The 27,075-nt window shown below is 48.5% G+C and overlaps 3 protein-coding genes across 6 annotated transcripts in view; 2 read left to right on the top strand and 1 right to left on the bottom strand.

The window, feature by feature from the left end:
- The window catches only part of sdha (succinate dehydrogenase complex, subunit A, flavoprotein (Fp)), a 50,425-nt gene extending 48,143 nt beyond the window's left edge, over window positions 1-2,282 (bottom strand). For both annotated transcript variants that reach the window (XM_078398330.1, XM_078398331.1), the window contains exon 1: window positions 2,222-2,282. In XM_078398330.1, coding sequence (XP_078254456.1) covers window positions 2,222-2,257 — 36 coding nt within the window. In that variant the 5' untranslated portion in view covers window positions 2,258-2,282. The remainder of the gene's footprint in view (window positions 1-2,221) is intronic.
- Window positions 2,283-2,834: 552 nt separating this feature from the next.
- On the top strand, window positions 2,835-14,641 carry LOC144592956 (coiled-coil domain-containing protein 127-like). 2 transcript variants are annotated; one of them, XM_078398328.1, is made up of 3 exons: window positions 2,835-2,880; window positions 10,210-10,353; window positions 11,883-14,641. In XM_078398328.1, the coding sequence occupies exons 1-3, from the start codon at window positions 2,835-2,837 to the stop codon at window positions 12,542-12,544; spliced, it is 852 nt and encodes a 283-aa protein (XP_078254454.1). In that variant the 3' UTR covers window positions 12,545-14,641. The 2 variants fall into 2 exon arrangements, with proteins under 2 accessions (XP_078254454.1, XP_078254455.1); XM_078398329.1 differs by lacking the exon at window positions 2,835-2,880 and adding an exon at window positions 3,542-3,670.
- Window positions 14,642-16,441: 1,800 nt separating this feature from the next.
- Window positions 16,442-25,904, top strand: c4h7orf25 (chromosome 4 C7orf25 homolog). 2 transcript variants are annotated; one of them, XM_078398736.1, is made up of 2 exons: window positions 16,442-16,554; window positions 23,486-25,904. In XM_078398736.1, exon 2 carries the CDS (start codon window positions 23,493-23,495, stop codon window positions 24,744-24,746), a length of 1,254 nt encoding a protein of 417 aa, XP_078254862.1. In that variant the 5' UTR covers window positions 16,442-16,554; window positions 23,486-23,492; the 3' UTR covers window positions 24,747-25,904. The 2 variants fall into 2 exon arrangements, with proteins under 2 accessions (XP_078254862.1, XP_078254863.1); XM_078398737.1 differs by lacking the exon at window positions 16,442-16,554 and adding an exon at window positions 16,579-16,660.
- The last annotated feature ends 1,171 nt before the right edge of the window (window positions 25,905-27,075 follow it).

Below are 27,075 nucleotides of genomic sequence, written 5' to 3'. Positions count from 1 at the left end.
CAAATTACAGGTGTTCCAACCTTGTTGATCAATATACCATATCAGACCTCCGTAGCTTGCCGCCCTTCCTTTTCCACTAATCACTCTCAAATAACTCCACTAGATGAGACAAAAAAATGATTCCCTTTCATAAATCCATATTTTCGTTTGGTTCAAGAGCACCTTTTTTTCAAGTTGGCCTGTTATCCATATACTAAAACATGAAAGGAGCAGTACACCGTGCCAGCCATTATCGAAACGTATAAGATTATTAAAGGGTTGGACACGTTAGAGGCAGGAAACATGTTCCCAATGTTGGGGGAGCCCAGAACAAGGGGCCACAGTTTAAGAATAAGGGGTAGGCCATTTAGAACTGAGATGAGGAAAAACTTTTTCAGTCAGAGAGTTGTGAATCTGTGGAATTCTCTACCTCAGAAAGCAGTGGAGGCCAATTCTCTGAATGCATTCAAGAGAGAGCTAGATAGAGCTCTTAAGGATAGCGGAGTTAGGGGGTATGGGGAGAAGGCAGGAATGGGGTACTGATTGAGAATGATCAGCCATGATCACATTGAATGGCGGTGCTGGCTCGAAGGGCCGAATGGCCTCCTCCTGCACCTATTGTCCTTTACTTGAGAATACCTTCTCTCCCAGCGTGGAGAGAAGGTAGTCTCAAACAGAGAAAGAAGCATTGGGACCAGTGTGGGCCTGTGAAAGGTTCCATGCTTACTTGTACAGCATTGAATTTGAACTCGTTACAGATCACACCCAGGGTCGCAGTTATAAACATGCATACCTACACTGTCCAATGCCATTGCAAGTACACGCCGTGGTTCCACAAAGCTCTTTTGCCTGACTTCCACCAAGTGACATTATTCATGCAACTATTGCAACTCAATAACTAATTTCACAGCGGCATAGTTTATGTAACTCCTGCCATCGATATACCGAACTGGAATGACCTTGGAGGCAGCAAGCCCTTGTACTAATACAACTGGCACAGCGGCCGATATGTGGCAAGCACCAGTTGCCAGCATCACTGGGATACCTTCAGTTAAGTCATTTTAAAAAGGGGATTGAGCAACTAGATCTTCTCAACTTGGTCAAAAAAGGCCCACCTCAAACATTTAATCACTACTCTACTCACTCCGACCTGCGCAAGATAGATAACTACTTATGGGGTAGGCCATTTAGAACGGAGATGAGGAAAAACTTTTTCATCTAGAGTTGGGAATCTGTAGAATTCTCTGCCTCAGAAGGCAGTGGAGGCCAATTCTCTGAATGCATTCAAGAGAGAGCTTGATAGAGCTCTTAAGGATAGCGGAGTCAGGGGGTATGGGGAGAAGGCAGGAATGGGGTACTGATTGAGAATGAATGATCAGCCATGATCACATTGAATGGCGGTGCTGACTCCGCTATCCTTAGGAGCTCTCTCTTGAATACATTCAGAGAATTGGCCTCCACTGCCTTCTGAGGCAGAGAATTCCACAGATTCACAACTCTCTGACTGAAAAAGATTTTCCTCATCTCCGTTCTAAATGGCCTACCCCTTAATTCTTAAACTGTGGCCCCTGGTTCTGGACTCCCCCAACATCGGGAACATGTTTCCTGCCTCTAACGTGTCCAACCCCTTAATAATATTATACGAGAGGGCAGGAATGGGGTACTGATTGAGAATGATCAGCCATGATCACATTGAATGGTGGGTGCTGGCTCGAAGGGCCGAATGGCCTCCTCCTCCTGCACCTGTTGTCTGTTGTCTTATGAGGTGTTTGCACAGTAATCAACCAGAACCAGAGCCACCAATCTGACCAGAGAACTGGGACCTCTCTCTCTGGGACTAGAGGTCATAGACACCACAGCCTCAGATTTAAAGGACGTTCCTTCTTAGGAAGGAGATGAGGAGGAATGAATGTCTTTAGACGGAGGGTGGTGAATCTGGGGGGGGGGGGGGGGATTCTTTGCCGTAGAAGGCCTGTCTGTGGAGGACAAGTCAGTGCGTGGATATATTTTAAAAGGCAGAGAGTGAGATGGATAAGATTCTTGTCAGACAGGGGTCATCATGGGGAGGAGAAGACAGTAGGAGAATGGGGGGGGGGGGGTGGGGGTTGGGAGAGAGAGGGATCAGCCGTGATTGAATGTGAACGGCGGGAGTGGAGTGGACTAGACGGGCCGAATGGCCCTCATTCTGCTCCTCTCACATTCTCGCGGGCCTGTTGGCCGGCGACAAGCCGAGTGGACTCACCATGTCCCGCGCCGCCGCCAAGCAATGGGCCGCCATCTTGAAAACTGCGCGATGACGTCGCACGGCGCCACGGCCAAAACCCAAAGAGACTAGAGGAGCCAGATAGACCACTCGACCCTTAATACCGCAAGTGACGTCACGGCGCCATTTTAGTAGGCAGAACCCTGCAGAAACATTCTTTGTTTTAATAAAAAAAAAGAAAAATAACAAAAATCTGCGAATTGATAAGATGAGATGATAATGATTCTGTGTTTTAATGGAAGGTATTTATTTCACAAAATGCTGGAGTAACTCAGGTCAGGAGAGAAGGACCGAATGGGATGCTGAGATGCTGCCTGACCTGCTGAGTTACTCCAGCATCTTTCTGAAATAAATACCTTCGATTTGTACCAGCATCTGCAGTTGTTTTCTTACACTGTATTTTAATGGTAACATCACACATAATACTGTATACCCCCCCCAAAAAAACCCCCCACTGATGCGAGAGGCACAGGTAGCGGGCGGCGGGTTTTTGCTTACTAAAATGGCTCCTTTGCGTACTGGTACACTTCAAGTGGTCCATCTTGATCCTCTAGTATCTTTGACCGAAACTGTTTTTTTGCGCGGTGGCGTCATGACGCCGCCGCTCAACGTCAGCGGTCGTTGCTCCGGCAGACGAGGTGAGTATCACTGTTACAACAACAACAACAACAATTTACAGAAACAATAATGCATCTGCACAGGTGTCACAATTTGGAGATACATCAGTTTTACTAATTCTTTGCAGCCAGCTTAATATCATTTATATCAAATGGTTCAAACCAAAGATACTAGAGGAACAAGATACACCGCTCGACCCAGGCTAAACACCGTCTTACGTCACGGCGCGATTTTAGTAGGCAGAACATTTTTTTTTAAAGAGAAAAATAACAACAAAAATCTGCGAATTGATAAGATGAGATTATAATGATTCTGCATTTTAATGGAAGGTATTTATTTCACAAAATGCTGGCGTAACTCAGCAGGCCAGGCAGCATCTCAGCCCGGAGTGAAGGACCGAATGGGATGTTGAGATGCTGCCTGACCCGCTGAGTTACTCCAGCATTTTTGTGAAATAAATACCTTCGATTTGCACCAGCATCTGCAGTTATTTTCTTACACTGCATTTTAATGGTAACATCACACATAATACTGTACCCCCCCCCCCCCAAAAAAACACTGATGCGAGAGGCATAGGTAGCGGACGGCGGGTTTTTGCTTACTAAAATGGCCCCTTTGCGTCCTATTACACTTCAAGTGGAGGCGATTTCGGACCGAGTGGTCCATCTTGTTCCTCTGGTATCTTTGACCGATACTGTTTTTGCGCGGTGGCGTCACGACGCCGGGCGACGGAGCTGCTCTAACGTCAGCGGACGGGACCCGGGTCGTTGGGAAGGAAAGGTCGCTGCTGCAGCAGCTCCTGTAGACGAGGTGAGTACAACAACAACAATTTACAGAAACAATAATGCATCTGCACAGGTGTCACTATTTTGAGACACACCAGCTTTATTAATTCTTTGCGGCCAGCTTAATATCATTTATATCAAATGGTTCAAACCAAAGATATTAGAGGAACAAGATAGACCGCTCGACCGTACAAACCGCGGTACGTCACGGCGCCATTTTAGTAGGCAGAAACCTGCAGAAACCTGCAGAAACATTTAAAAAGAAAAGGAAAAATAACAACAATCTGTGAGTTGATAGATGAGATATACTCTGCATTTTAACGGTATCATCACACATACTGTTCCCCCAAAACACTCTGATTTCACTGCGAGAGAGAGGCATAGCGAAAGGCAGGTTTTGCTTACTAAAATGGCGTACTACACTTCAAAACAATACAATATATCTATATTGTCATTGTACCGGGGTACAGCGAGATTGGGAATGGGCCTTCCATACCATACAATAAATTGATTAGCTAATCAGTATAAATTTATACAACCCAGTGAAACAAAATTAGAAACAGATTTAAAACAGTATAAAAGTGCAAGTAGATCTGTGCCGGTTCACTGTGCGATGTGACCATCCGGCTCAGCAGGACCGGTTCATGGCAGCTATGGCCCTGGGGATGAAGCTGTTCCTGAGTCTGGAGGTGCGGGCGTAGAAGGCCTTATAGCATCTGCCCGATGGTAGAATTTCGAACAGACTGTTGCAGGGGTGTGAGGAGTCTTTGTGAATGCTGGTGGCTTTTCTGAGGCATCGTGTGTTGTAGATCAGTAGAGGCGATTTCAACGGAGTGGTCCATCTTGTTCCTCTAGTATCTTTGGTTCAAACAATGTTTTGGACTGTCAGTGACTGTGTGTGTGTGTATATATATATATAAAGGAACTGCAGATGCTGGTTTAAACCGAAGATAGACACAAAATGCTGGAGTAAGTCAGCGGGTCGGGCAGCATCTCTGGGGAGAAGGATTGGGTGACGTTTCGGGTCGAGACCCTTCTTTCAGACAACATCTGTAGTTCCTTCCCATTCAACAACTATTGCTATTTATTAACTACCCCCGAGGAGGTTTTCAACACTCGCGGTGTTGAAAATATGTTGAGATGAGGGCAAGAGGACCACTCATTTCTGTTTCTGTTTTCTACTGCACAACCACCAACAGCTAGGGTATCTCGTGCAGGTAGTACTGTAAATTTTACTGTAGTACTGAAAATACCATACATTTTATTGATTGTATGCCTCATTGTCAACTTCCCCGGCTAACAATGATTTATTCTATGTTGTCCTTGATTAACATCCTTTTTCATCAGTCGTTTTCACACTTTACCCTTCCATATCTCTGTCTCCCTCTCCCCTAACTCTCAGTCTGAAGAAGGGTCTCGACCCGAAACGTCACCCATTCCTTCTCTCCAGAGAGGCTGCTTGTCTGGCTAAATTACTCCAGCATGTTGTGTCTACCAGAATCTGTAGTTCCTTCCTACTCATTCCCATTTGGTTTGCATTGGTGAGGACAAGCGTGGACTGCCGATTGTTTGCCGAATATTTGCGCTTTATTGACAAGACCTTCTTTCCCGGTTCCTAACCATTCCACCGAGCTTTCAGTCCTGGGGCCAGGGTGAGGCCACACACAAACTGAACCACACTTCGTGTTGTGCTTGAGCAGCTGGCAACCCCGTGGTATGAACATTCAATGATCCAATTTCAAGTAATCCCTCCCCTACCTCTTCTCTTCAACCCCCAGTGGTGTGCACACATCCCCCACCATCTCCCACGACCACAGTCACTGCTCTTTTCCTGTCCTCGATAAATTAATCTCCCATCCCCAAATCACCCATTTTCCTTTAATGGCCCTTTCCCCCTCCCTACTTTCAAAGATCAAGTGAGAATGAGGAATTATAGTTGATTTGCACAGATAAAGGCCCGTTTTTTATGGCCTGTTTTTTATTATTTCAGTAATATGGAAAATGCTGGAACCCATAACTGAAAGATATAACAGCACAATTTAAAAAGTGACGTGGCAGTAGAGTTGCTGTCTTACAGTGCTAGAGACACGGGTTTAATCCTGACATGGGATGCTGTCTATACAATGTTCTCCCTGTGACTGCATAGTTTTTCTCTAGTGCTCTGAATTCCTCCAACATTCTAAAGACATGAAGGTTTGTTGATTAATTGGCTTCTGTAATTTGTCCCTAGTGTGTCGAACTAAACTAAACATTTTCATTGTTAAACACTCACTCTTTTCAAATTATTCTATTTCCTTGCCCCTTTCTGACTCTGTAATCTGTACCAACCCTCTAAATCTGTGCTGTTCTAATTCGAGTTTTCTTGTACCTTTCCAAATGTCTCCACCATTGTCAGTTATATCTTCGGCAACCTGGGTCTTCCCTAAACCTCTTTGGCTTATTCTCTCTTTTGTTTGAACTGCTGTTTGAATGGTATAATACAAGTTAAGATATGGTCTGCAAAGTTTTGAATCATTTTAGATATTTAGGAGGATTGAAACTGGGAGTCCACAAAACACTTGTCATGAAGCGGGATGGATGGGAGTCAGAATAACGAGGTTTATGGAGAAGCCAAAACTGTAGTATAGCAGGCAGTGGAGTATGCAAACAAGTGAAAAGTTAAAAGATGGATAGTGTTTTTAAAGTTTCGTGAAAAGTGGCAGAACATACAGAAAGTTCATGTGAAATGCCAAGTAAATTCTTCATATATAGATTCTGTGACGTTGATGATGGCTGGCACGGTGTACTGCACCTTGCTGTTTTGCCTGTGTTTGTTCATTATTATTATTATTATTATTTATGTCATCTGTGAAAATCCCACAAATATCACATTTATGAGAGAGGTACTCATTAACCAGATATTCGGTACCTCCAAACATTGTTCGGGATTTCTCTCACTCGCTGGATTATTTAGACATACTCGTCGGCGGGGCTGTGGCTGCGTTCAAGGTCTTGAAATGGAGGAGGAGCCGTGGGAAGTGCTCTGGAGCACTCGCCCGACTCTGGCGACGAGGATTACGCACACCGTTTCCTTAGTATATTCCTTGCAAATCTACGTTCTCTCAACAACAAAGTGGACGAACTGCAACTCCTGTGCCACACTAACAAGGACTTATCTCGAGGCGCTGCCCTGTGCTTCACCGAGACCTGGCTGTGTGAGTCGACCCCGGACAACGCGCTGCAACTGGCTGGCTTTCAACTACACAGAGCGGACCGCGACGCAGAGGCAGCAGGGAAATCAAGAGGCAGTGGAATATGCTTTCATACTAACAGGGGCTGGTGCAGCAAACATCACGGCAAACATCAAGATTATTAAGGGTTTGGACACGTTAGAGGCAGGAAACATGTTCCCAATGTTGGGGGAGTTCCCAATGTTGGGGGGGCCACAGTTTAAAAAGAAGGGGTATGCCATTTAGAACTGAGATGAGGAAAAACGTTTTCAGTCAGAGTTGTGAATCTGTGGAATTCTCTGCCTCAGAAGGTAGTGGAGGCCAATTCTCTGAATGCATTCAAGAGAGAGCTGGATAGAGCTCTTAAGGATAGCGGAGTCAGGGGGTATGGGGAGAAGGCAGGAACGGGGTACTGATTGAGAATGATCAGCCATGATCACATTGAATGGCGGTGCTGGCTCAAAGAGCCGAATGGCCTCCTCCTGCACCTATTGTGTATTGGACGAACTGCAACTCCTGTGCCAAACAAACAAGGACTTCTCTCGAGCCGCTGCCCTGTGCTTCACCGAGACCTGGCTGTGTGAGTCGACCCCGGACAACGCGCTGCAACTGGCTGGCTTTCAACTACACAGAGCGGACCGCCACGCAGAGGCAGCAGGGAAATCAAGAGGCAGTGGAATATGCTTCCATACTAACAGGGGCTGGTGCAGCAAACATCACGGTACTGTCTAACGTCTGTTCTCCTAATCTAAAATCTTTTTTATAAATTGTAAACCCTTTTATTCTCCGAGGGAATTTACCTTTTATTCTCGCTGGAGTTTACATCCCCTCCCCCAAGCCTGCGTACGCGAGGCGCAAACGCAACTCGCTGCCCAGGTAATGAGAGTAGAGTGATTTCCCGGACTCCATGGTCATTGTTTTGGGGGACATTAACAAGGCCAACCTCAGCCGAGAGCTTCCAAAATACAGACATCACGTTACCTGCCCCACCAGAGAGGAGAGAGAACACTTGATCATCGTTATACTACAATCAAGAACGCATATCGCTCTGTTACCCGTGCGGCTCTGGGACACTCTGATCATTGTTTAGTTTACCTTATTCCGACCTATAGGCAGAAACTAAAATCTGCTAAGCCTGTGGTCTGAACAATGGAAAAAGTGGACAAGCGAGGGCATTGAAAACCTACAGTCCTGCTTTGACTGCACTGATTGGAATGTGTTCAGGGAAGCAACCACAAGCATCGATGAATATACAGACATTGTGACGTCCTATGTCAGCTTTTGGGAGGACAGTTGCATTCCCACTGGGACCCGCATCAGGTTCAACAATGACAAGCCTTGGTTTATAGCAGAACTTAGACAGCTCCAACAATCTAAAGATGAAGCCTACAAGAGCGGGGATGCAGACCTCTACAGGCAGGCCAAGTACAAGCTGAGAAGAGGAACCGGAGCTGTCAAGGAAAGGTACTCTGAGAAGTTGAGGAACATGTTTTCAGCTAATGACTCATCTCCAGTGTGGAATGGCTTGCAAGAAATCGCCAGCTACAAGAGGAAAACCCACCGCTCCTTGGACTGAAGAAGGGTCTCGACCCGAAACGTCACCCATTCCTTCTCTCCTGAGATGCTGCCTGACCTGCTGAGTTACTCCAGCATTTTGTGAATAAATACCTTCCATTTGTACCAGCATCTGCAGTTATTTTCTTATGCTCCTTGGACAATCGTCAGCTGACCAACGACCTGAACGAGTTCTACTGCAGGTTCGATAGACAGAAACATAACCCCCTCCCTTCCCCACCCACTCCTCCCCAATCATCACTTCACACCTACTTACAGCCTGACTGCAGTCTGCAAAGACTGGACCCTTCCCCACCCACTCCTCCCCAATCACCACTTCACACCCACTTGCAGCCTGACTGCAGTCTGCAAAGACTGGGCCTTTGTCCACGACCTAGGAGCACCGCAAGGCTGTGTACTCTCCCCTTTCCCTTACTCTCTCTACACCAACGACTGCACCTCCACAGACTTCTCTGTTAAGCTTCTCAAGTTTGCGGACGACACAACCCTGATTGGACTGATCCAGGATGGGGAGGAATCTGCCTACAGACAGGAAGTGACACAGCTGGCGTCCTGGTGCCATCGCAACAACCTGGAGCTCAATGCTCTTAAGACGGTGGAATTGATTATAGACTTTAGGAGAGCTCTCCCTACCCTCCCCCCACTCACCATCAACAACACCACAGTCACATCTGTGGAGTCATTTAAATTCCTTGGAACCATCGTCTCTGAGGACCTCAAATGGGTGGCCACCATCGACTCCACAGTCAAAGAGGCCTAACAGAGGATGTAATTCCTGTGGCAGCTGAGGAAACACAATCTGCCACAGGCAATGATGGTCCAATTCTATACTGCTATCATTGAGTCCGTCCTCACCTTCTCCATCATGGTCTGGTTTGGCTCAGCCACCAAGCACGACATCTGGAGGTTGCAACGGATCGTTCGCACAGCCGAGAAGGTTGTTGGCTGCAACCTTCCCCCCATTGACGAACTGTACACTGCAAGGGCCAGGAAGCGAGCGGGCAAGATCATCTCTGACCCCTCTCACCCTGGCCTCAAACTCTTTGAAGCACTTCCCTCTGGAAGGCGACTCCGGAATGTCAAAGCCAAACATAGAAACAGCTTTTGTCCTCGAGCAGTAGCTGTACTCAACAGCCAAAAGTCTACAGCCTCCTTTTGCTCTGGTACTTTATTTAATTCTTCACATGTTTAAATTATAATGTTTTATTTTTAATTGTCTACTGTACATCGTGTTGTTACTTGCGAGCAAAGCACCAAGGCAAATTCCTTGTATGTGTACATACTTGGCTAATAAAATTTATTCAACTCAATTCAATATACTACAAAAACAAAAAACCCTCTAGAGGGCACGTTAATGTTGACAATATGATGTTTATTTTTGACCAAGACAGGCAATATTAAAAGCAATTAGTCCATTGGCTTCTTTAAAATGGAACTTGTAAACATGTTAAATTTGATGCACTGGTTTCCTCCCACACTCCAAAAATGTACAGGTTTGTAGGTTAATTGGCTTCTGTAAACTGTCGCTAGTGTGTAGAATAGTGCTAGTGTACGGGGTAATCACTGGTTGGTTCCCACGTTGTATCTGTGAAGTCTTAAGTCTAAAAGTGAAGCATATCACTGATGAGGGAGTCACATGGAATGCTGTAAAAGTTTTATTTTAAATATCCTTTTACAACACTGTGAAGATATTTTAATATAAGCCATCGCATTTCTATCTGGTGGTGATTTCTGGAGAAACATTTGCAATTTTTTTTTTTTTCCCTGCTCTGGAATTCAGATACCGCAGTCTGCAACTCCATGAACAATCTAAATGAACCAGGGCAGAATTGGAATATCTTGCCCAATCACAGGGATGGCGAAGGTGGTGGAAGCAGATGGAATTACGTTCTACTGGTTCCTTTGCTGGGACTTGCTGCATTCCGTAAGTGTTGTGAATTTCCATTCATGCTGGGTTTAGTTTAGAGATACAGTGCAGAGACAGGCCCTTCGGCCCACCGAGTCCGCGCCGACCAGCGATCCCCGCATATTAACACTATCCTACACACACTAGGGCAATCTTTACATTTGTACCAAGCCAATTAGCCTACAAACCTAAGATAGACGCAAAATCCTGGAGTATCTCAGCGGGACAAGCAGCATCTCTGGAGAGAAGGAATGAATGAAGGTTGCACCTTGCAGCTTGAGAAATTGTATGAATGAATGAATAAGTTTATTGGCCAAGTATGTGCATATACAAGGAATGTGCCTTGGTGCTCCGCTCACAAATGACAACACAAACCATACCTCCTGATCCCTTTAGCTGGCCTCAACTACCCTCTGGCAGAGAATTACACAGATTCACCACTCTCTGTGTGGAAAAAAAACTTTCTCATCTCGGTCCTAAAAGACTTCCCCCTTATCCTTAAACTGTGACCCCTTGTTCTGGACTTCCCCAACATTGGGAACAGTCTTCCTGCATCTAGCCTGTCCAACCCCTTAAGAATTTTGTAAGTTTCTATAAGATCCCCCCTCAATCCTCTAAATTCCAGCGAGTACAAGCCGAGTCTATCCAGTCTTTCTTCATATGAAAGTCTTGCCATCCCAGGAATCAATCTGGTGAACCTTCTCTGTACTCCCTCTATGGCAAGAATGTCTTTCCTCAGATTAGGAGACCAAAACTGTACGCAATACTCCAGGTGTGGTCTCACCAATGCCCTGTACAACTGCAGCAGAACCTCCCTGCTCCTATACTCAAATCCCCTCGCTATGAATGCCAACATACCTGAAAGGACTGTTGGGGTCTCTGGACAGAGTCGAGGGAAGAGGTATAGGGACAGGTGTTGCATCTTCTGCAGTTGAAGGGAAAGGTACCTGGGGCGGGGGTGGTTTGGGATCAGTTAACCAGGGAGTTGCGGAGGAAATGATCTCTGCGGAAGGCGGAAAGGGGTGGAGATGGGAGGATGTGACTACTGTTGGGATCCCGTTGGGAGTTGGTGAATATTTCAGGGGATCATGTGTTGCTAAACTACAAACCTGTATGTCTTTGGAGTGTGGGAGGAAACCAAAGATCTCGGAGAAAACCCCCGCAGTTCAAGGGGAGAACGTACAAACTCTGTGTAGACAAGCATCCGCAGTCAGGATCGAAACCAGGCCTCTCGGCGTGCTGCCCATTTCTGGGTGTACCATTTCTTTCATGTTGTAAAACCATATGGATGTGTTTTGATGCAGCATTTAAAAAAACAACTTTACTATGTAGGATTTAACTTTTGGACTCTTGGGCCAGTGGCCTTTTTAAAAACAAAATTTCAACTTCCTTCAATTCATAACCCCACTACGTTTATTGTACGTTGTTAAGTAACAACTTTAAAAGTTATATTTAACCTCTTGAATGAGATGAATATATTTTAATTGAAAAGATTTCCTTTTATTTTATAAACCTTGAATAAAAGCTGCCTTCATCTTGTTTTTAAGGATGGATCTGGTCCAGGGAATCACAAAAAGAAATTGAACAAGAAAGAGCTGCATGTAAGAATACGATAGACGTTACAAAGAAAAATCTGAAACTGAAATACGGTGATGAAATTATTCAGAATCGCCGATCGCTCGCACGGTGTGAGCTGGAGCAGGAAAAGCTCAAAAGCAAAGTCCAAAGTTATCACGACGCGCTTTCAGCACAGAGTCACCACCTAGTTGAACAACGCCGGCAACTGGAACAAGAACGTAAAGTATTCGAGGAGAAAAAGCATACCCTGCAATGTTCAGGTGTAGCAGGGGCTCTGTATCAGGATCTGATGGAGAAGGAAGGCCTGTGGGAAACTCAAGCCAGAGCCCTCATAAAAACATATGAAAACTCCTTGGTCAATAGGCAACATCTTTTCTGCAGTTACTTTAGTCCAAGGCAAGAAAGACTTGATTTGGAAAGGACAATGCTTAGCCAAGCTGCTGCAAATCCAATTGCAAAAGAATTGGGCATTGAAAGTGGTTTGAGATATATCTTTAACCATGAAACGCACTGTGCAAACAAAGGCAATACTGACCCTAGGAAAAATGGTAGGTTATTTAGGATATATATATCATACTGGGAACTTCGAGCTGAGCTGCAAAAATTCAAAAACGTAGGTAAAGCCTTATGAGTCAAGCCGGTTAATTAGAACATGGGTCACTTATTAAAACAATAGTAGACATTTTCAGAGAAATCACTCCAGTGTGGATACACATTAATATCTCTTGTTATTGTTGATCCACAAAACAATGCAGCAAGTCGTGTTGAAGGGATGTACTTTGAGTACTGGGTTCATCGTAAACTGCTGAAAAGTTCACCATTGGCCACACAAAAAAAATAAAACAATTGCAATCTTGCCCCATAAAAATGTCCAGTGGACTGAATTACAAGCCATGGAATTGCTGAATTTGCACTATAATCGCAAATTAATCCCACCACTGGATTTTGGAGCTGATAATTCCCATTTGAAGGACAATGACTTCTGATCCTGATCTGAAACTGAATATTAGATGTCCCGAGTGAAAACAAATAGATTTGTGGTTTCTCCAGTTTCTTATGGTCAATTTCTTCTGCGTTAAACTTGCTTATTTAGGTTTTGAATCTTATTTTTAACTTCAGGCTTAAATCTAGTATCAAATTCAATCATTTAACATATTTTTGTTTGACTCGGGTTGTTTATGTTACACTACTCAACTATGATTCAAAAAGATAAACCAAGTTATTTAATCAAAAACCCATCACTAACCATGATTGGATACGTTGCCGTTATGAAATGTTGTGGGACCTTCATGGGGGAAAATGTGTATTTACTTCGAGACCACCCGATGCACATTAATACCAAAAGGTCTGCCTTACACATTACTGCATTGCAAAATTCATTTGAACATTGGAAGCCTACAAGCAGCTGAAAGAAATCTGGGTTACAATGATTGAGTAATTTGCAAGATAATGTGATAGGTTTCACATTTATGGAAATGAAATGTGTTTTTTTGGACTGGCTGTATCAAAGGCTGCCCAACATAAGGGGTGTGTGCCTTTGTGTAAATTTATACTAGCAGACTAACATACAGGGACTGATTATTCTGACGAGGCAAATTATATAATCATGCAGCATTTAAAGTTTTTGAATTTTACCTTGCCCTTTTATTATCTAGCAGTTCTTGTCGTTTTTTGAAAGCAGCCTCATTATTATTGATCGTGATGAATGAGACATCTGGAGATACTCTGTGGTTTTCACGTTGCCACTGATTCACTGTTAATGTCTGAATGATTGATGTGACAATTCCTAACAATAACTGGACTACCATGTGCTGTTTAACTCTCTTCGTTTCAAGCGATGGTCTATTTTTGTTTCCGTAATGAATACTTAAAGCAAATAAATCCACCACCTTTACTATTTGCCGTGACTTTGTCCTTTCCTTCCAATGGTTAAGGAGTTGAACCTTTGGACAGCCCTCGCCCTCTGAAAAAAAACTGCAAAGGCACCAGTGACATTTCTGTGTTGATATCCCTGTACATTTTCAGCAATTTATGGTGCAAATTTTCCTGTGATTTTAAAAGTTGTAGAGAAATAGAGCCGTTTGTAATGTACTTCTTGAAACGCTTCCTTCCAAACATGTTTGGATGAATATGCCTTGCTGCACGTCTATTGTCCTATTCACTAGCAAGGCAGATGTTTACACAATTAAATCATCTGGAATCCTCCACACCCATGAAGGAATCACCAAGGATAATGGGAATATCATCCATAAATTACCTTTAAAAAAATGTTAATCAAATTAACTTGCTATTTCATTTTTAAATGCAAAGGCTTTTGAGTAGAAGTCCCCGCGTCACGATTCCTTGAAACACGTTGGATGAATAGTTGAGCTGAACAGGAATGCCAATCATAGTGGAAAGGTTGCACCTTGCAGCTTGAGAGATTGTATACAATGGGTGCAGGAGCAGGCCATTCGGCCCTTCGAGCCAGCATCGCCATTCAATGTGATCATTGGTGATCATTCACAATCAGTACTTTGTTTGTTTGTTCCTGAACTACAGCCAAAACGGTACATGATAGCGCGACAATTTTAGGTCCACCTTAATCACCGTCGTCCCTTTGGTGCGAATGGAAGAAGTTTCATTGAAATCGGTGTTATAGTTTTTTAATTATTCACATTTTAAAGTTTAAATCTATCTCCGAGGGAGGGAGGTGGAGAAGGGAGGATAAGGGGGATGGAGTGGGGGTGGAGGGGACGGGGGGAGGGAGGGAGGGGGAGGGGGAGGAGAGGGTGCTGCACCAATGCAGGAGAGGTTTGGGTCCAACAGGTCCACTTGGTCTAGTGAAACATAAACTTGACCTGATAACCGAACATTGGATTATTTGATTATTTTGTATAAAGTAATTATGCCGTGTTTAAGAATGGCCTATATAAGGAAATGGAAAATCATGGTTATGGGATTTTGGTTCACGTGTAAGCTTTTTAAATAAACGATGTTTAGAACTGATTGCTTGGACTTGTAAGAATTTGAGGTTTCTAAAATGAAATGTAAGATGTGGAGGGATCTAATTATCGCCTATCCTTAAATTGCTTGCAGTTATATTTTGCTGCAACATCAGTTTTGGGAGTGTATTTCTTTATTTGATTCATATTTTTGCAGGATTTTTTTTTTTTCCCACATGAAATTTGGGGGCAAGGGAGCACTGATTTACGTATTCCGCTGAGTTACTCCAGCATTTTGTGATACCTACGTATTACCCAGGATGTTTGTAACTGATGACAACCATTCTGTGAAATGAATTATCCCCTGTGCTTTCTTGTCTACATGTGTTCAATAAAAAAATCAATCAAAGTCGTATTACTCTTCTGGTTTCCATTTTCTATTCATTTACTATTCATGGGGAGAAATGATTTGATATGAGCTTTTAGGGTTTTGGAGGACCATTTCTTGTTAAACGTTACATCACCCTTGTTGGAACTAACAGTGCTGTGGGAGGACCGTCTAGAGGAGGCCCACGAGTGGAAGAAGACCCAAGTTCGAAGAGCTGGTCATAGACTGCCGTAAGCAGGTTCTCCACAGAGGCAGTGGAGAAAGCCTGGAGATGGCTCTGGATCAGGGGGGGAGGGAATGCCACCTGAACACAAGTCGTGGTCTGATCAACCACGGCTGGGTGTTGCCCAGGCGAGGGTGTCTGATGTTGAAAGACCCGAAACACACAATGACCCCAGGTTGCATCACTGATGATGTGTTCAGGACCATCAATAGATGTATTTTATCAATCAATGAGCAGAGCAATAAATATAAGCACACACAAATTCCAAACTGATCTAGATTTTATTTTTCCCCACAAAATAGTGGCAAATCATGGATGAATGTTTGAGATATATTTATGATTTGGAGAATAAGCTAATATATGGTTCCTAAGACTATTCACATTAGATTTTCATGCCTTGGATGTGCTATTGATTATTAATTAGTAGAGATTTGACTGCTGTGGTCATTTGGAGATGAGGACAATGGACCCTTTGTCATCTGGATATTTTCATATCATTATTTCTTTATTCTGACAACCCTTCCAATCCACCAAGCAGCCTTTATTTATTTATTTGTGATGGATCCTGGTAAGAACCTGATGGACAGATGAAGCCAGATGGGGGGAGATATAGAGATAGCGATAGACTACCGTACACACACAATCCGAGAGACAATACAACAGCACTACGGTTATTGAGCCCACTTTGTACCCATGCCACTAAATCCCTTTGCTCATTGCCCTTTCAACATCATGACAAGCCTAACATGAAATGGTGGCTGCCCCCTCACCACCAGTCACTCGCTGCCCTCACCAACATGGCGGCCGCCCCCCCTCACCACCAGTCACTCGCTGCCCTCACCAACATGGCGGCCGCCCCCCCCCCCTCACCACCAGTCACTCGCTGCCCTCACCAACATGGCGGCCGCCCCCCCTCACCATCAGTCACTCGCTGCCCTCACCAACATGGCGGCCGCCCCCCTCAGCACCAGTCACTCGCTGCCCTCACCAACATGGCGGCCGTGTGCGGAGCGGACGGGACGTGGCGCGGTGCTTCACTGACCTGATTCCGGCAGCAAGGCCGCGCCAGGCGGGAGGGAGGGAACTGCAGGCCGCCGCACCACCGGGTAACACAGGGGGCACAGAGAGAGAGAGAGAGAGAGAGAGAGAAATAGAAAGAGATACAGTGACTGGGGCCTGGCTGCTCGCAGCAACGGGACGGTCGCAAGGACGGTGTGTGTGTGTGTGGGGGGGGGAGAGTGTGTGGGGGGGGGGGGGGGAGAGTGGGGGGGGGGAGAGTGTTGTGGGGGGGGAGTGTGTGTGGGGGGGGGAGTGTGTGTGGGGGGGGGGGGAGAGTGGGTGGGGGGGGAGTGTGTGTGGGGGGGGAGTGTGTGTGGGGGGGAGTGTGTGTGGGGGGGGAGTGTGTGTGGGGGGGAGTGTGTGTGGGGGGGGGGGGGGAGAGTGGGGGGGGGAGAGTGTGTGGGGGGAGAGTGGGGGGGGGGGAGAGTGTGTGGGGGGGGAGAGTGGGGGGGGGGAGAGTGTGTGGGGGGGGAGTGTGTGTGGGGGGGGGGGGAGAGTGGGGGGGGGGAGAGTGTGTGGGGGGGGAGTGTGTGTGGGGGGGGGGAGTGTGTGTGGGGGGGGGGAGTGTGTGTGGGGGGGGGGGAGAGTGGGGGGGGGGGGGGAGAGTGTGTGGGGGGGGGGAGAGTGGGGGGGGGAGAGTGTGTGGGGGGGGGGAGAGTGTGTGGGGGGGGAGTGTGTGTGGGGGGGGAGTGTGTGTGGGGGGGGGGGAGAGTGTGTGGGGGGGAGTGTGTGTGGGGGGGGAGTGTGTGTGGGGGGGGGGGAGTGTGTGTGGGGGGGGGGAGTGTGTGTGGGGGGGGGAGTGTGTGTGGGGGGGGGAGAGTGTGGGGGGGGGAGTGTGTGTGGGGGGGAGTGTGTGTGGGGGGGGGGAGTGTGTGTGGGGGGGGAGTGTGTGTGGGGGGGGAGTGTGTGTGGGGGGGGGGAGAGTGTGGGGGGGGGAGTGTGTGTGGGGGGGGGAGTGTGTGTGGGGGGGAGTGTGTGTGTGGGGGGGGGGGAGTGTGTGTGGGGGGGGGGGAGTGTGTGTGGGGGGGAGTGTGTGTGGGGGGGGGAGTGTGTGTGGGGGGGGAGTGTGTGTGGGGGGGGGGAGTGTGTGTGGGGGGGGGGAGTGTGTGGGGGGGGGAGAGTGTGGGGGGGGGAGTGTGTGTGGGGGGGGAGTGTGTGTGGGGGGGAGTGTGTGTGGGGGGGGGAGTGTGTGTGGGGGGGGGAGTGTGTGTGGGGGGGGAGTGTGTGTGGGGGGGGGAGTGTGTGTGGGGGGGGGAGTGTGTGTGGGGGGGGGAGTGTGTGGGGGGGGAGTGTGTGTGGGGGGGGGAGTGTGTGTGGGGGGGGGGAGTGTGTGTGGGGGGGAGTGTGTGTGGGGGGGGGAGAGTGTGTGGGGGGGGGAGTGTGTGGGGGGGGGGAGTGTGTGTGTGGGGGGGAGTGTGTGTGGGGGGGGGGGTGTGGGGGGGGGAGTGTGTGTGGGGGGGGGGGAGTGTGTGTGTGGGGGGGAGTGTGTGTGTGTGTGGGGGGGGGGAGTGTGTGTGGGGGGGGGGGAGTGTGTGTGGGGGGGGGGAGTGTGTGTGGGGGGGAGTGTGTGTGTGTGGGGGGGGGAGTGTGTGTGTGGGGGGGGGAGTGTGTGTGTGGGGGGGAGTGTGTGTGGGGAGGGAGTGTGTGTGGGGGGGGAGTGTGTGTGGGGAGGGAGTGTGTGTGGGGAGGGAGTGTGTGTGTGGGAGGGAGTGTGTGTGGGGAGGGAGTGTGTGTGTGGGGGGGGGGAGTGTGTGTGGGGGGGAGTGTGTGTGGGGAGGGAGTGTGTGTGGGGGGGGGAGTGTGTGTGGGGATGGAGTGTGTGTGTGGGGGGGAGTGTGTGTGTGGGGGGGTGTGTGTGGGGGGGGAGTGTGTGTGGGGGGGGAGTGTGTGTGGGGATGGAGTGTGTGGGGGGGGAGTGTGGGGAGGGAGTGTGGGTGTGGGGGGGGAGTGTGTGTGGGGGGGGGAGTGTGTGGGGGGGGGGAGTGTGTGTGGGGGGGGAGTGTGTGTGTGGGGGGGGAGTGTGTGTGGGGAGGGAGTGTGTGTGGGAGGGGAGTGTGTGGGGAGGGAGTGTGTGGGGAGGGAGTGTGTGTGTGGGAGGGAGTGTGTGTGGGAGGGAGTGTGTGTGGGGAGGGGGAGTGTGTGGGGAGGGAGTGTGTGGGGAGGGAGTGTGTGTGTGGGGAGGGAGTGTGTGTGGGGAGGGAGTGTGTGTGTGGGGGGGGGAGTGTGTGTGGGGAGGGAGTGTGTGTGTGGGGAGGGAGTGTGTGTGGGGGGGAGTGTGTGTGGGGGGGAGTGTGTGTGGGGAGGGAGTGTGTGTGGGGGGGGAGTGTGTGGGGGGGGGAGTGTGTGGGGGGGGAGTGTGTGTGGGGGGGGGAGTGTGTGTGTGTGGGGGGAGTGTGTGTGGGGGGGGGATGTGTGTGGGGGGGGGAGTGTGTGTGGGGGGGGAGTGTGTGTGGGGGGGGAGTGTGTGTGTGTGGGGGGGAGTGTGTGTGGGGGGGAGTGTGTGTGGGGGGGGAGTGTGTGTGGGGGGGGAGTGTGTGTGGGGGGGGGAGTGTGTGTGGGGGGGGGAGTGTGTGGGGGGGGAGTGTGTGGGGGGGGGAGTGTGTGTGGGGAGGGAGTGTGTGTGGGGAGGGAGTGTGTGTGGGGGGGGGAGTGTGGTGGGGGGGAGTGTGTGTGGGGAGGGAGTGTGTGTGGGGGGGGAGTGTGGGGATGGTGTGTGTGTGGGGGGGGGTGTGTGTGGGGGGGGAGTGTGTGTGGGGGGGGTGTGTGGGGATGGAGTGTGTGGGGGGGGAGTGTGTGTGGGGAGGGAGTGTGTGTGTGGGGGGGGGGAGTGTGTGTGGGGAGGGAGTGTGTGTGGGGGGGGAGTGTGTGGGGAGGGAGTGTGTGTGTGGGGGGGATAGTGTGTGTGGGGGGGGAGTGTGTGTGGGTGGGGGGGGAGTGTGTGGGGGGGCAGTGAGTGTGTGGGGGGAGTGTGTGGGGGGGGTAGTGTGTGGGGGGGGAGTGTGTGTGGGGGGGAGTGTGTGTGGGGGGGAGTGTGTGTGGGGGGGGGGTGTGTGGGGGGGGAGTGTGTGTGTGTGGGGGGGGAGTGTGTGGGGGGTGTGTGTGTGTGGGGTGTGTGTGTGTGGGGGGGGGAGTGTGTGGGGGGTGTGTGTGGGGGGTGGGGGGGGAGTGTGAGGAGGAGTGTGTGTGGGGGGGAGTGTGTTTGGGGGGGATAGTATGTGTGTGGGGGGGGAGTGTATGGTGGGGGGGAGTGTGTGGGGTGTGGTGGGGGGGGATTGGTGTGGGGTGTGTCTGTGTGGGGGGGGAGTGTGTGTGGGGGGTGTGTGTGTGGGGGGGAGTGTGTGTGGGGGGGGGGTGTGTGTGTGGGGGGGGGGATAGTGTGTGAGTGTGTAATCATTGTATTGTCTTTCCGCTGACTGGATAGTACGCAACAAAAGCTTTCCCACTGTTCCTCAGTACACGTGACAAAAACTAAACTGAACTGAACTGATTCCCACTGCTCTTCCACCATTCCCTCCACAGATGCTGCCCGCCCCGCTGAGTTACTCCAACACTATGTTTCACTCAAGTTTCCAGCATCTGCAGTTCCTATATATGTTCACACGGCATCTGCTACGCAGTGCCATCGATGACCACAGGATGTCCCAAATGACTTTTAAGTTAAATGAAGAACTTTGGAGATTGTATCATCATGCTGCTGGAGCTGCTGCTTGAAAGACCAGAGCGACTAGGCTTGTATATACTGGAATTTAGAAGGATGAGAGGAGATCTTATCGAAACGTATAAGATTATTAAGGGGTTGGACACGTTAGAGGCAGGAAACATGTTCCCAATGTTGGTGGAGTCCAGAACCAGGGGCCACAGTTTAAGAATAAGGGGTAGGCCATTTAGAACGGAGACGAGGAAAAACTTTTTCAGTCTTTGGAGTGTGGGAGGAAACCGAAGATCTCGGAGAAAACCCACGCAGGTCACGGGGAGAACGTACAAACTCCTTACAGTGCAGCACCCGTAGTCAGGATCGAACCTGAGTCTCCGGCGCTGCATTCGCTGTAAAGCAACAACTCTACCGCTGCGCTACCATGCCGCAGTAGGGGTTGGACACGTTAGAGGCAGGAAACATGAAAGAGGCAGGAAACATGTTCCCAATGTTGGGGGAGTCCAGAACAAGGGGCCACAGTTTAAGAATAAGGGGTAGGCCATTTAGAACGGAGATGAGGAAAAACTTTTTCAGTCGGAGAGTTGTGAATCTGTGGAATTCTCTGCCTCAGAAGGCAGTGGAGGCCAATTCTCTGGATGCTTTCAAGAGAGAAGCTAGATAGAGCTCTTAAGGATAGCGGAGTCAGGGGGTATGGGGAGAAGGCAGGAACGGGGTACTGATTGAGAATGATCAGCCATGATCACATTGAATGGTGGTGCTGGCTCGAAGGGCCGAATGGCCTCCTCCTGCACCTATTGTCTATTGTTGAGCCACAATGTTGATCAGGACTTGTTGTACCACCCTTGGTTCAAAACTCCAGCAGCATGTGACCTTTTGCCATCTTTGGTTTTAATTTTTTGTGGCGCGCTCCTTCACCACTGCACTGCACGAAGTGTCAGCCTAATATTTGGAATAATACCGGGAATAGACCTTGGAATAGACAATTGGTATTGGGAATAGACCTTTCAATTGAGTCACGAATAACAGCATTGACTATCGATCTGCCAGGAGCTTAATGTCCAGGGTCCTTAATTCATGTGCAGGAAGGAACTGCAGACGCTGGTTTACACCGACGGGCATGTGAATTTTCCTGTTTTCCGAGGTTTAAAAATCTATTTTCCCGCTTTTTGAATGGTTTCTGCGTTTTTCACTTTGCCAAATAAACGAAGAAATCGGATCGAAAAAAAATATAAACGATGTATAGACTTGTAATATAAGAAAATAACTGCAGATGCTGGTACAAATCGAAGGTGTTTATTCACAAAATGCTGGAGTAACTCAGCAGGTCAGGCAGCATCTCAGGAGAGAAGGAATGGGTGACGTTTCGGGTCAAGACCCTTCGTCATTCTAAAGAAGGGTCTCGACGCGAAACGTCACCCATTCCTTCTCTCCTGAGATGCTGCCTGACCTGCTGAGTTACTCCAGCATTTTGTGAATATAGACTTGTAATGAACACTAGGGTTCTGTTAGAGGTCGCTAGGGGTTCCGCGAGAAACCCCCCCGCGCCCTAGAAGTCTCCCCGAAAATGTGGCACCTAGGCTGGGCAACGCAGCCAATCTCAACCTTATCGGGACTTCCATGGCCGATCGGTGGGTTGAGTTGGCAACTTGCGGTTGGGGCTCTGGAACTCCAGCCCAGCTGGAGCCAGCACATCTATCCCCATCGCCGAGCGACTTCCTTGGCCCGCTGGATAAACCAGCAAAGCTCTGGAACCAAGAGTGCCAGAAAATCAGTGGTGGAACTGTCATGAGCAAATATTAAATTGAAGTGCAAGATTATATAACTAAATTAATTAAGACAGGGTTAAAATGTAAAACGCAGCAGAAAAGCCAATTACCACCTTTTTGGGCTGTGAGGTTATCCACTTTGGTGGTAAGAATAGGAAGGCAGATTATTATCTGAATGGTGTCAAGTTAGGAAAATGGGACGTACAACGTGATCTGGGTGTCCTAGTGCATCAGTCACTGAAAGGAAGCATGCAGGTACAGCAGGCAGTGAAGAAAGTCAATGGAATGTTGGCCTTCATAACTAGAGGAGTTGAGTATAGGAGCAAAGAGGCCCTTCTGCAGTTGTACAGGGCCCTAGTGAGACCGCACCTGGAGTACTGTGTACAGTTTTAGTCTCCAAATTTGAGGAAGGATATTCTTGCTATTGAGGGCGTGCAGCGTAGGTTTACTAGGTTAATTCCCGGAATGGCGGGACTATCATATGTTGAAAGACTGGAGCGACTAGGCTTGAGAGGGGATCTTATCGAAACGTATAAGATTATTAAGGGGTTGGACACGTTAGAGGCAGGAAACATGTTCCCAATGTTGGGGGAGTCCAGAACAAGGGGCCACAGTTTAAGAATGGGGGTAGGCCATTTAGAACGGAGATGAATGGCGGTGCAGGTTCGAAGGGCCGAATGGCCTACTCCTGCACCTATTTTCTATGTTTCTATGAGGAAAAACTTTTTCAGTCAGAGAGTTGTAAACCTGTGGAATTCTCTGCCTCAGAAGGCAGTTGAGGCCAGTTCTCTGAATGCATTCGGGAGAGAGTTAGAGCTCTTAATGATAGCGGAGTCAGGGGGTATGGGGAGAAGGCAGGACCGGGGTACTGATTGAGAATGATCAGCCATGATCACATTGAATGGCGGTGCTGGCTTGAAGGGCTGAATGGCCTACTCCTGCACCTATTGTCTATTGATTATCAATTAATGTGCGAATTTACTTCAAAATGTTATTAGTATTCAGTGACATATTCACATTATTTTGTAATGTCCGTTTTTTACGTTGTAATGCACTAAAGTGCATTTAGGCTATATTTAAGAGGGAGTTAGATGTGGCCCTTGTGGCTAAAGGTATCAGTGGGTATGGAGAGAAAGCAGGTGCAGGTTACTGAGTTGGATGATCAGCCATGATCATATTGAATGGCGGTGCAGGCTCGAAGGGCCGAATGGCCTACTCCTGCACCTATTTTCTATGTTTCTAAAAGAGATTTGAAACTGGTAATTTTGTGTGTAAATTTCCCCATTTTTTGACCCCCGTTTGTACTCCTTGCGAAAGCGCTCGGCTCTTTTCCTCTTTTTTTTTAACCTCACTGCGCCGAAGACGGACGCAAAATGCTGGAGTAACTCAGCGGGACAGGCAGCATCTCTGGACGAGTGACGGGTTGAGACCCTTTCTTCAGTCCTCAATTCACTTGTTTGTGACTGTGTTTCCATCTGTTGCCCATCTGAATAAAATGGATGTCTTCCTCCCGTGACAATACCCAACCAAAATGTTTTTTTGTTGTTGTTGTTATAGCGATGCCATGTCCCTGCAGAAGATTCTGTCGGAGAGGATCGCGGAAGCTCGGGAACTGCTGGAAAGGGCGGAGGCACTATCCCAGTCGCGCGCTGGTGGGCTGCAAGGCGGGCCCAAGCTCTGCGGCAAGCTGAAGGCCGAGCTAAAGTTCTTGCGCAAAGTGGAAACGGGCAAGGTTTCAGTGAGGGGATCGCACCTGCAGAGCACCAACCTCACCCACCTGAGGGCGGTCATCGAGTCCGCCGAGAGCCTGGAGGATGTGGTCAGCGTCTTGCACGTTTTCAACTACCAGGAGCCTTCCAGGGGAAAGCAGTCACTGGTGGTGGACGTCGTGGCAAACGGCGGCCTGACCTGGGTCAAGGCTATCGGCCGGAAGGCTGAGGCCTTGCACAGTGTGTGGGTGGGGAGGGGCCAGTACGGCGACAAAAGTATTGTCGAGCAAGCGGAGGATTACCTGGAGGCCAGCCAGCAGCAACTGGTGCAGTACAGCAATCCGCACGTTGTGTTTGCATTCTACAACGGCATCTCCAGCCCAATGGCGGAGAGACTGAAGAAGATGGGGCTGTCGGTGCGGGGAGATATAGTTGCCGTGAATTCAGCGATCGATGTCATGGGGGAGGCGGACCACGCGAGTGATTCTTCGGAAGACCCCGAGGAGCCTTTGCGGGCGAACAAAGTAGACCGGACCACCGTCGTGGCCAGCGTCGCCTTCCCCACTGAAGTCAAGGCGGACTTCTGCAACCGCGTCAATTTGGACATCACCACCCTGATTGCCTTCGTCTCGGCGGTCAGCCACGGGGGCTGTCACTTCGTCTTCAAGGAGAGAGTGCTGACGGAGCAGGCTTCGCGGGAGAGGGAGGAGAGCGTGCTGCCCAAAGTGCAAGCCTTTGTGGAGGGCAAGGAGCTGTTCGCCTGCGAGTCGGCGGTGAAAGACTTTCAGGCGATTTTGGAAACGTTAGGCGGCCCCGGAGAAAAGGCCCGGGCACAGAAGCTGCTGCAGCGGATCAAGGTTGTCCCCGATCGCCCGTCCGTCCGAGCCTCCAGGTTGAAAGCCAGCGCAAAAATCAACAGCCGCTCCATTGCAATCTTCGGAACTGGAGACGCTTTAAAGGCAATCACAATGACGGCAAACAGCGGCTTCATTCGAGCGGCGGACAATCAGGGCGTGAAATTCAGTGTATTTATTCACCAGCCCAGAGCCTTAACTGAGAGCAAGGAATCGACAGCAATCAGCATCCTGGATGATGACTTAGTAATATAAAGCAAAGGCAGACACAAAATGCTGGAGTAACTCAGCGGGTCAGGCAGCATCTCAGGAGAGAATAGGAATGGGTGGACAATAGACAATAGGTGCAGGAGGAGGCCATTCGGCCCTTCAAGCCAGCACTGCCATTCAATGTGATCATGGCTGATCATTCTCAATCAGTACCCCGTTCCTGCCTTCTCCCCATACCCCCTGACTCCACTATCATTAAGAGCTCTATCTAACTCTCTCTTGAATGCATTCAGAGAATTGGCCTCCACTGCCTTCTGAGGCAGAGAATTCCACAGATTCACAACTCTGACTGAAAAAGTTTTTCCTCATCTCAGTTCTAAATGGCCTACCCCTTATTGTTAAACTGTGGCCCCTTGTTCTGGACTCCCCCAACATTGGGAACATGTTTCCTGCCTCTAACGTGTCCAACCCCTTAATAATCTTATACGTTTCGATAAGATCTCCTCTCATCCTTCTAACTGAAGAAGGGTCTCGATCTATTACATCACCCATTCCTTCTCTCCCGAGATGCTGCCTGACCCGCTGAGTTACTCCCGCATTTTGTGTCTCCCTTCAATTTGAACCAGCATCTGCAGTTATTTTCCTAGTAATATAAAGCAAACTCTTCTGGTCAAATGTTTGCAACAATCAACAACAATCAGAATCTTGGATGATGACTTAGTAATATAAAGCAAACTCTTCTGGTCAAATATTTATATTGTCAAGTCTTAAAAGATTGTGGGGTCATTTTTAATGGTGAACATTGATATAAAACCAGTTGCCTCTTGTATATCTCATCCCAGTCTTGCTTTTCATTGATGCCAAACCCCGAGGGTTGTGGAAGAAGTGGGCAGTTAGACGTTGACAATTATGTTCCACGTATAAAAAATAGGTGCAGGAGGAGGCCATTTGGCCCTTTGAGCCAGCACCGCCATTCATTGTGATCATGGCTGATCATCCACAATCAGTAACCTGTGCCTGCCTTCTCCCCATATCCCTCGATACCACTAGCCCCTAGAGCTCTATCTAACTCTCTTTTAAATTCATCCAGTGAATTGGCCTCCGCTGCCTTCTGTGGCAGAGAATTCCACAAATACACAACCCTCTGGGTGAAAAGGTTGTCTCACCTACTGTTAAAATAGATTTTTAAAATACAACCCAAATACCAACCAACAAATGCACATGTGGACTGTTGGCAGCAGGTAATAGACAATAGGTGCAGGAGGAGGCCATTCGGCCCTTCGAGCCAGCACCGCCATTCAATGTGATCATGGCTGATCATTCTCAATCAGTACCCCGTTCCTGCCTTCTCCCCATACCCCCTGACTCCGCTATCCTTAACAGCTCTATCTAATTTTGGGAAGTTTTTGACTTTTCAAAGTAGGGTATCAATGCATTCATTGTCTAGGAAAAATTAATAAGGCTATAAATCAAACGATCCTCTTGAGTGCAAGTGACACATGCACTCTGCTGCTGAGGCCTACAAGTATGTCTATGGAGGGAAGAACAAGCAAATGACTACACAAATGGCATCTTGAAAATATGCATTGGGCTGACTCAAATGATGCTTTGGCGATGGTTGACCGGAGGTCATAAGGAATAGTAGTAGAGTTAGGCCACTCGGCCCATCAAGTCTACGCAACCATTCAATCACGGCCGATCTGTCTCCCTCCTAACCCCATTCTCCTGCCTTCACCCCACAACCTCTGACACCAGTACTAATCAAGAATCTATCTATCTCTGCCTTAAAAAGATCCACTGACTTGGCCTCCACAGCCTTCTGTGGCAGAGAATTCCACCGATTCACCACCCTCTCACTAAAGAGATTTCTCCTCATCTCCTTCCTAAAACCACGTCCTTTAATTCTGAGGCTGTGACCTCTGGTTCTAGACTCTCCCACTAGTGGAAACATCCTCTCCACATCCACTTTGAAAATGTTTGGAATGACTTCGCAGCTTGGAAAGTTCAGCTGAAAACAAATGGCCACATGAGTGAAAAAACAGCATTTATTGCATTTGAGGGGGTGTCGAACTGTGCAAGGCTTTGATTGGCAGGGGTTTCGGATCTGGTAACATGCCCACATGTGAGGTAGTTTCCTGAGCGCGGCCACTACTGAGAGAGATTGGTTTATGTTGGCGCGTCGTCCATCTGCTGAGAATAAGTACGCATCAGGAAGTGAACAACAATCCCTTTCCTTCTTTCTGTAATCTAAAAAAGGACAAACCAGAGCAAAAGAGAGAAGTTTCAGGCAAAGAATTAATGATAGGATATGGAGGATTGATAATAAACAGCAAAGAAAATGCAAGTGTTAACTGAAGGTGAAGAGTGGGAAATG

This window comes from Rhinoraja longicauda, chromosome 4, assembly GCF_053455715.1.
Source record: "Rhinoraja longicauda isolate Sanriku21f chromosome 4, sRhiLon1.1, whole genome shotgun sequence".
Lineage (NCBI taxonomy): Eukaryota > Metazoa > Chordata > Chondrichthyes > Rajiformes > Arhynchobatidae > Rhinoraja > Rhinoraja longicauda.
Note: the sequence above shows the minus strand (reverse complement) of the source record. Positions and strands in the feature narration are given on the sequence as shown.

Bases quoted from the DNA above. Each gene is read 5' to 3' on its own strand.
- LOC144592956 (XM_078398328.1), top strand. From the start codon at position 2,835: ATGACGCCGCCGCTCAACGTCAGCGGTCGTTGCTCCGGCAGACGAG. The intron at 2,881-10,209 runs GTGAGTATCACT...TCTGGAATTCAG, and splicing joins TCGTTGCTCCGGCAGACGAG to ATACCGCAGTCTGCAACTCC. The intron at 10,354-11,882 runs GTAAGTGTTGTG...CTTGTTTTTAAG, and splicing joins GCTGGGACTTGCTGCATTCC to GATGGATCTGGTCCAGGGAA.
- c4h7orf25 (XM_078398736.1), top strand. From the start codon at position 23,493: ATGTCCCTGCAGAAGATTCTGTCGGAGAGGATCGCGGAAGCTCGGGAA.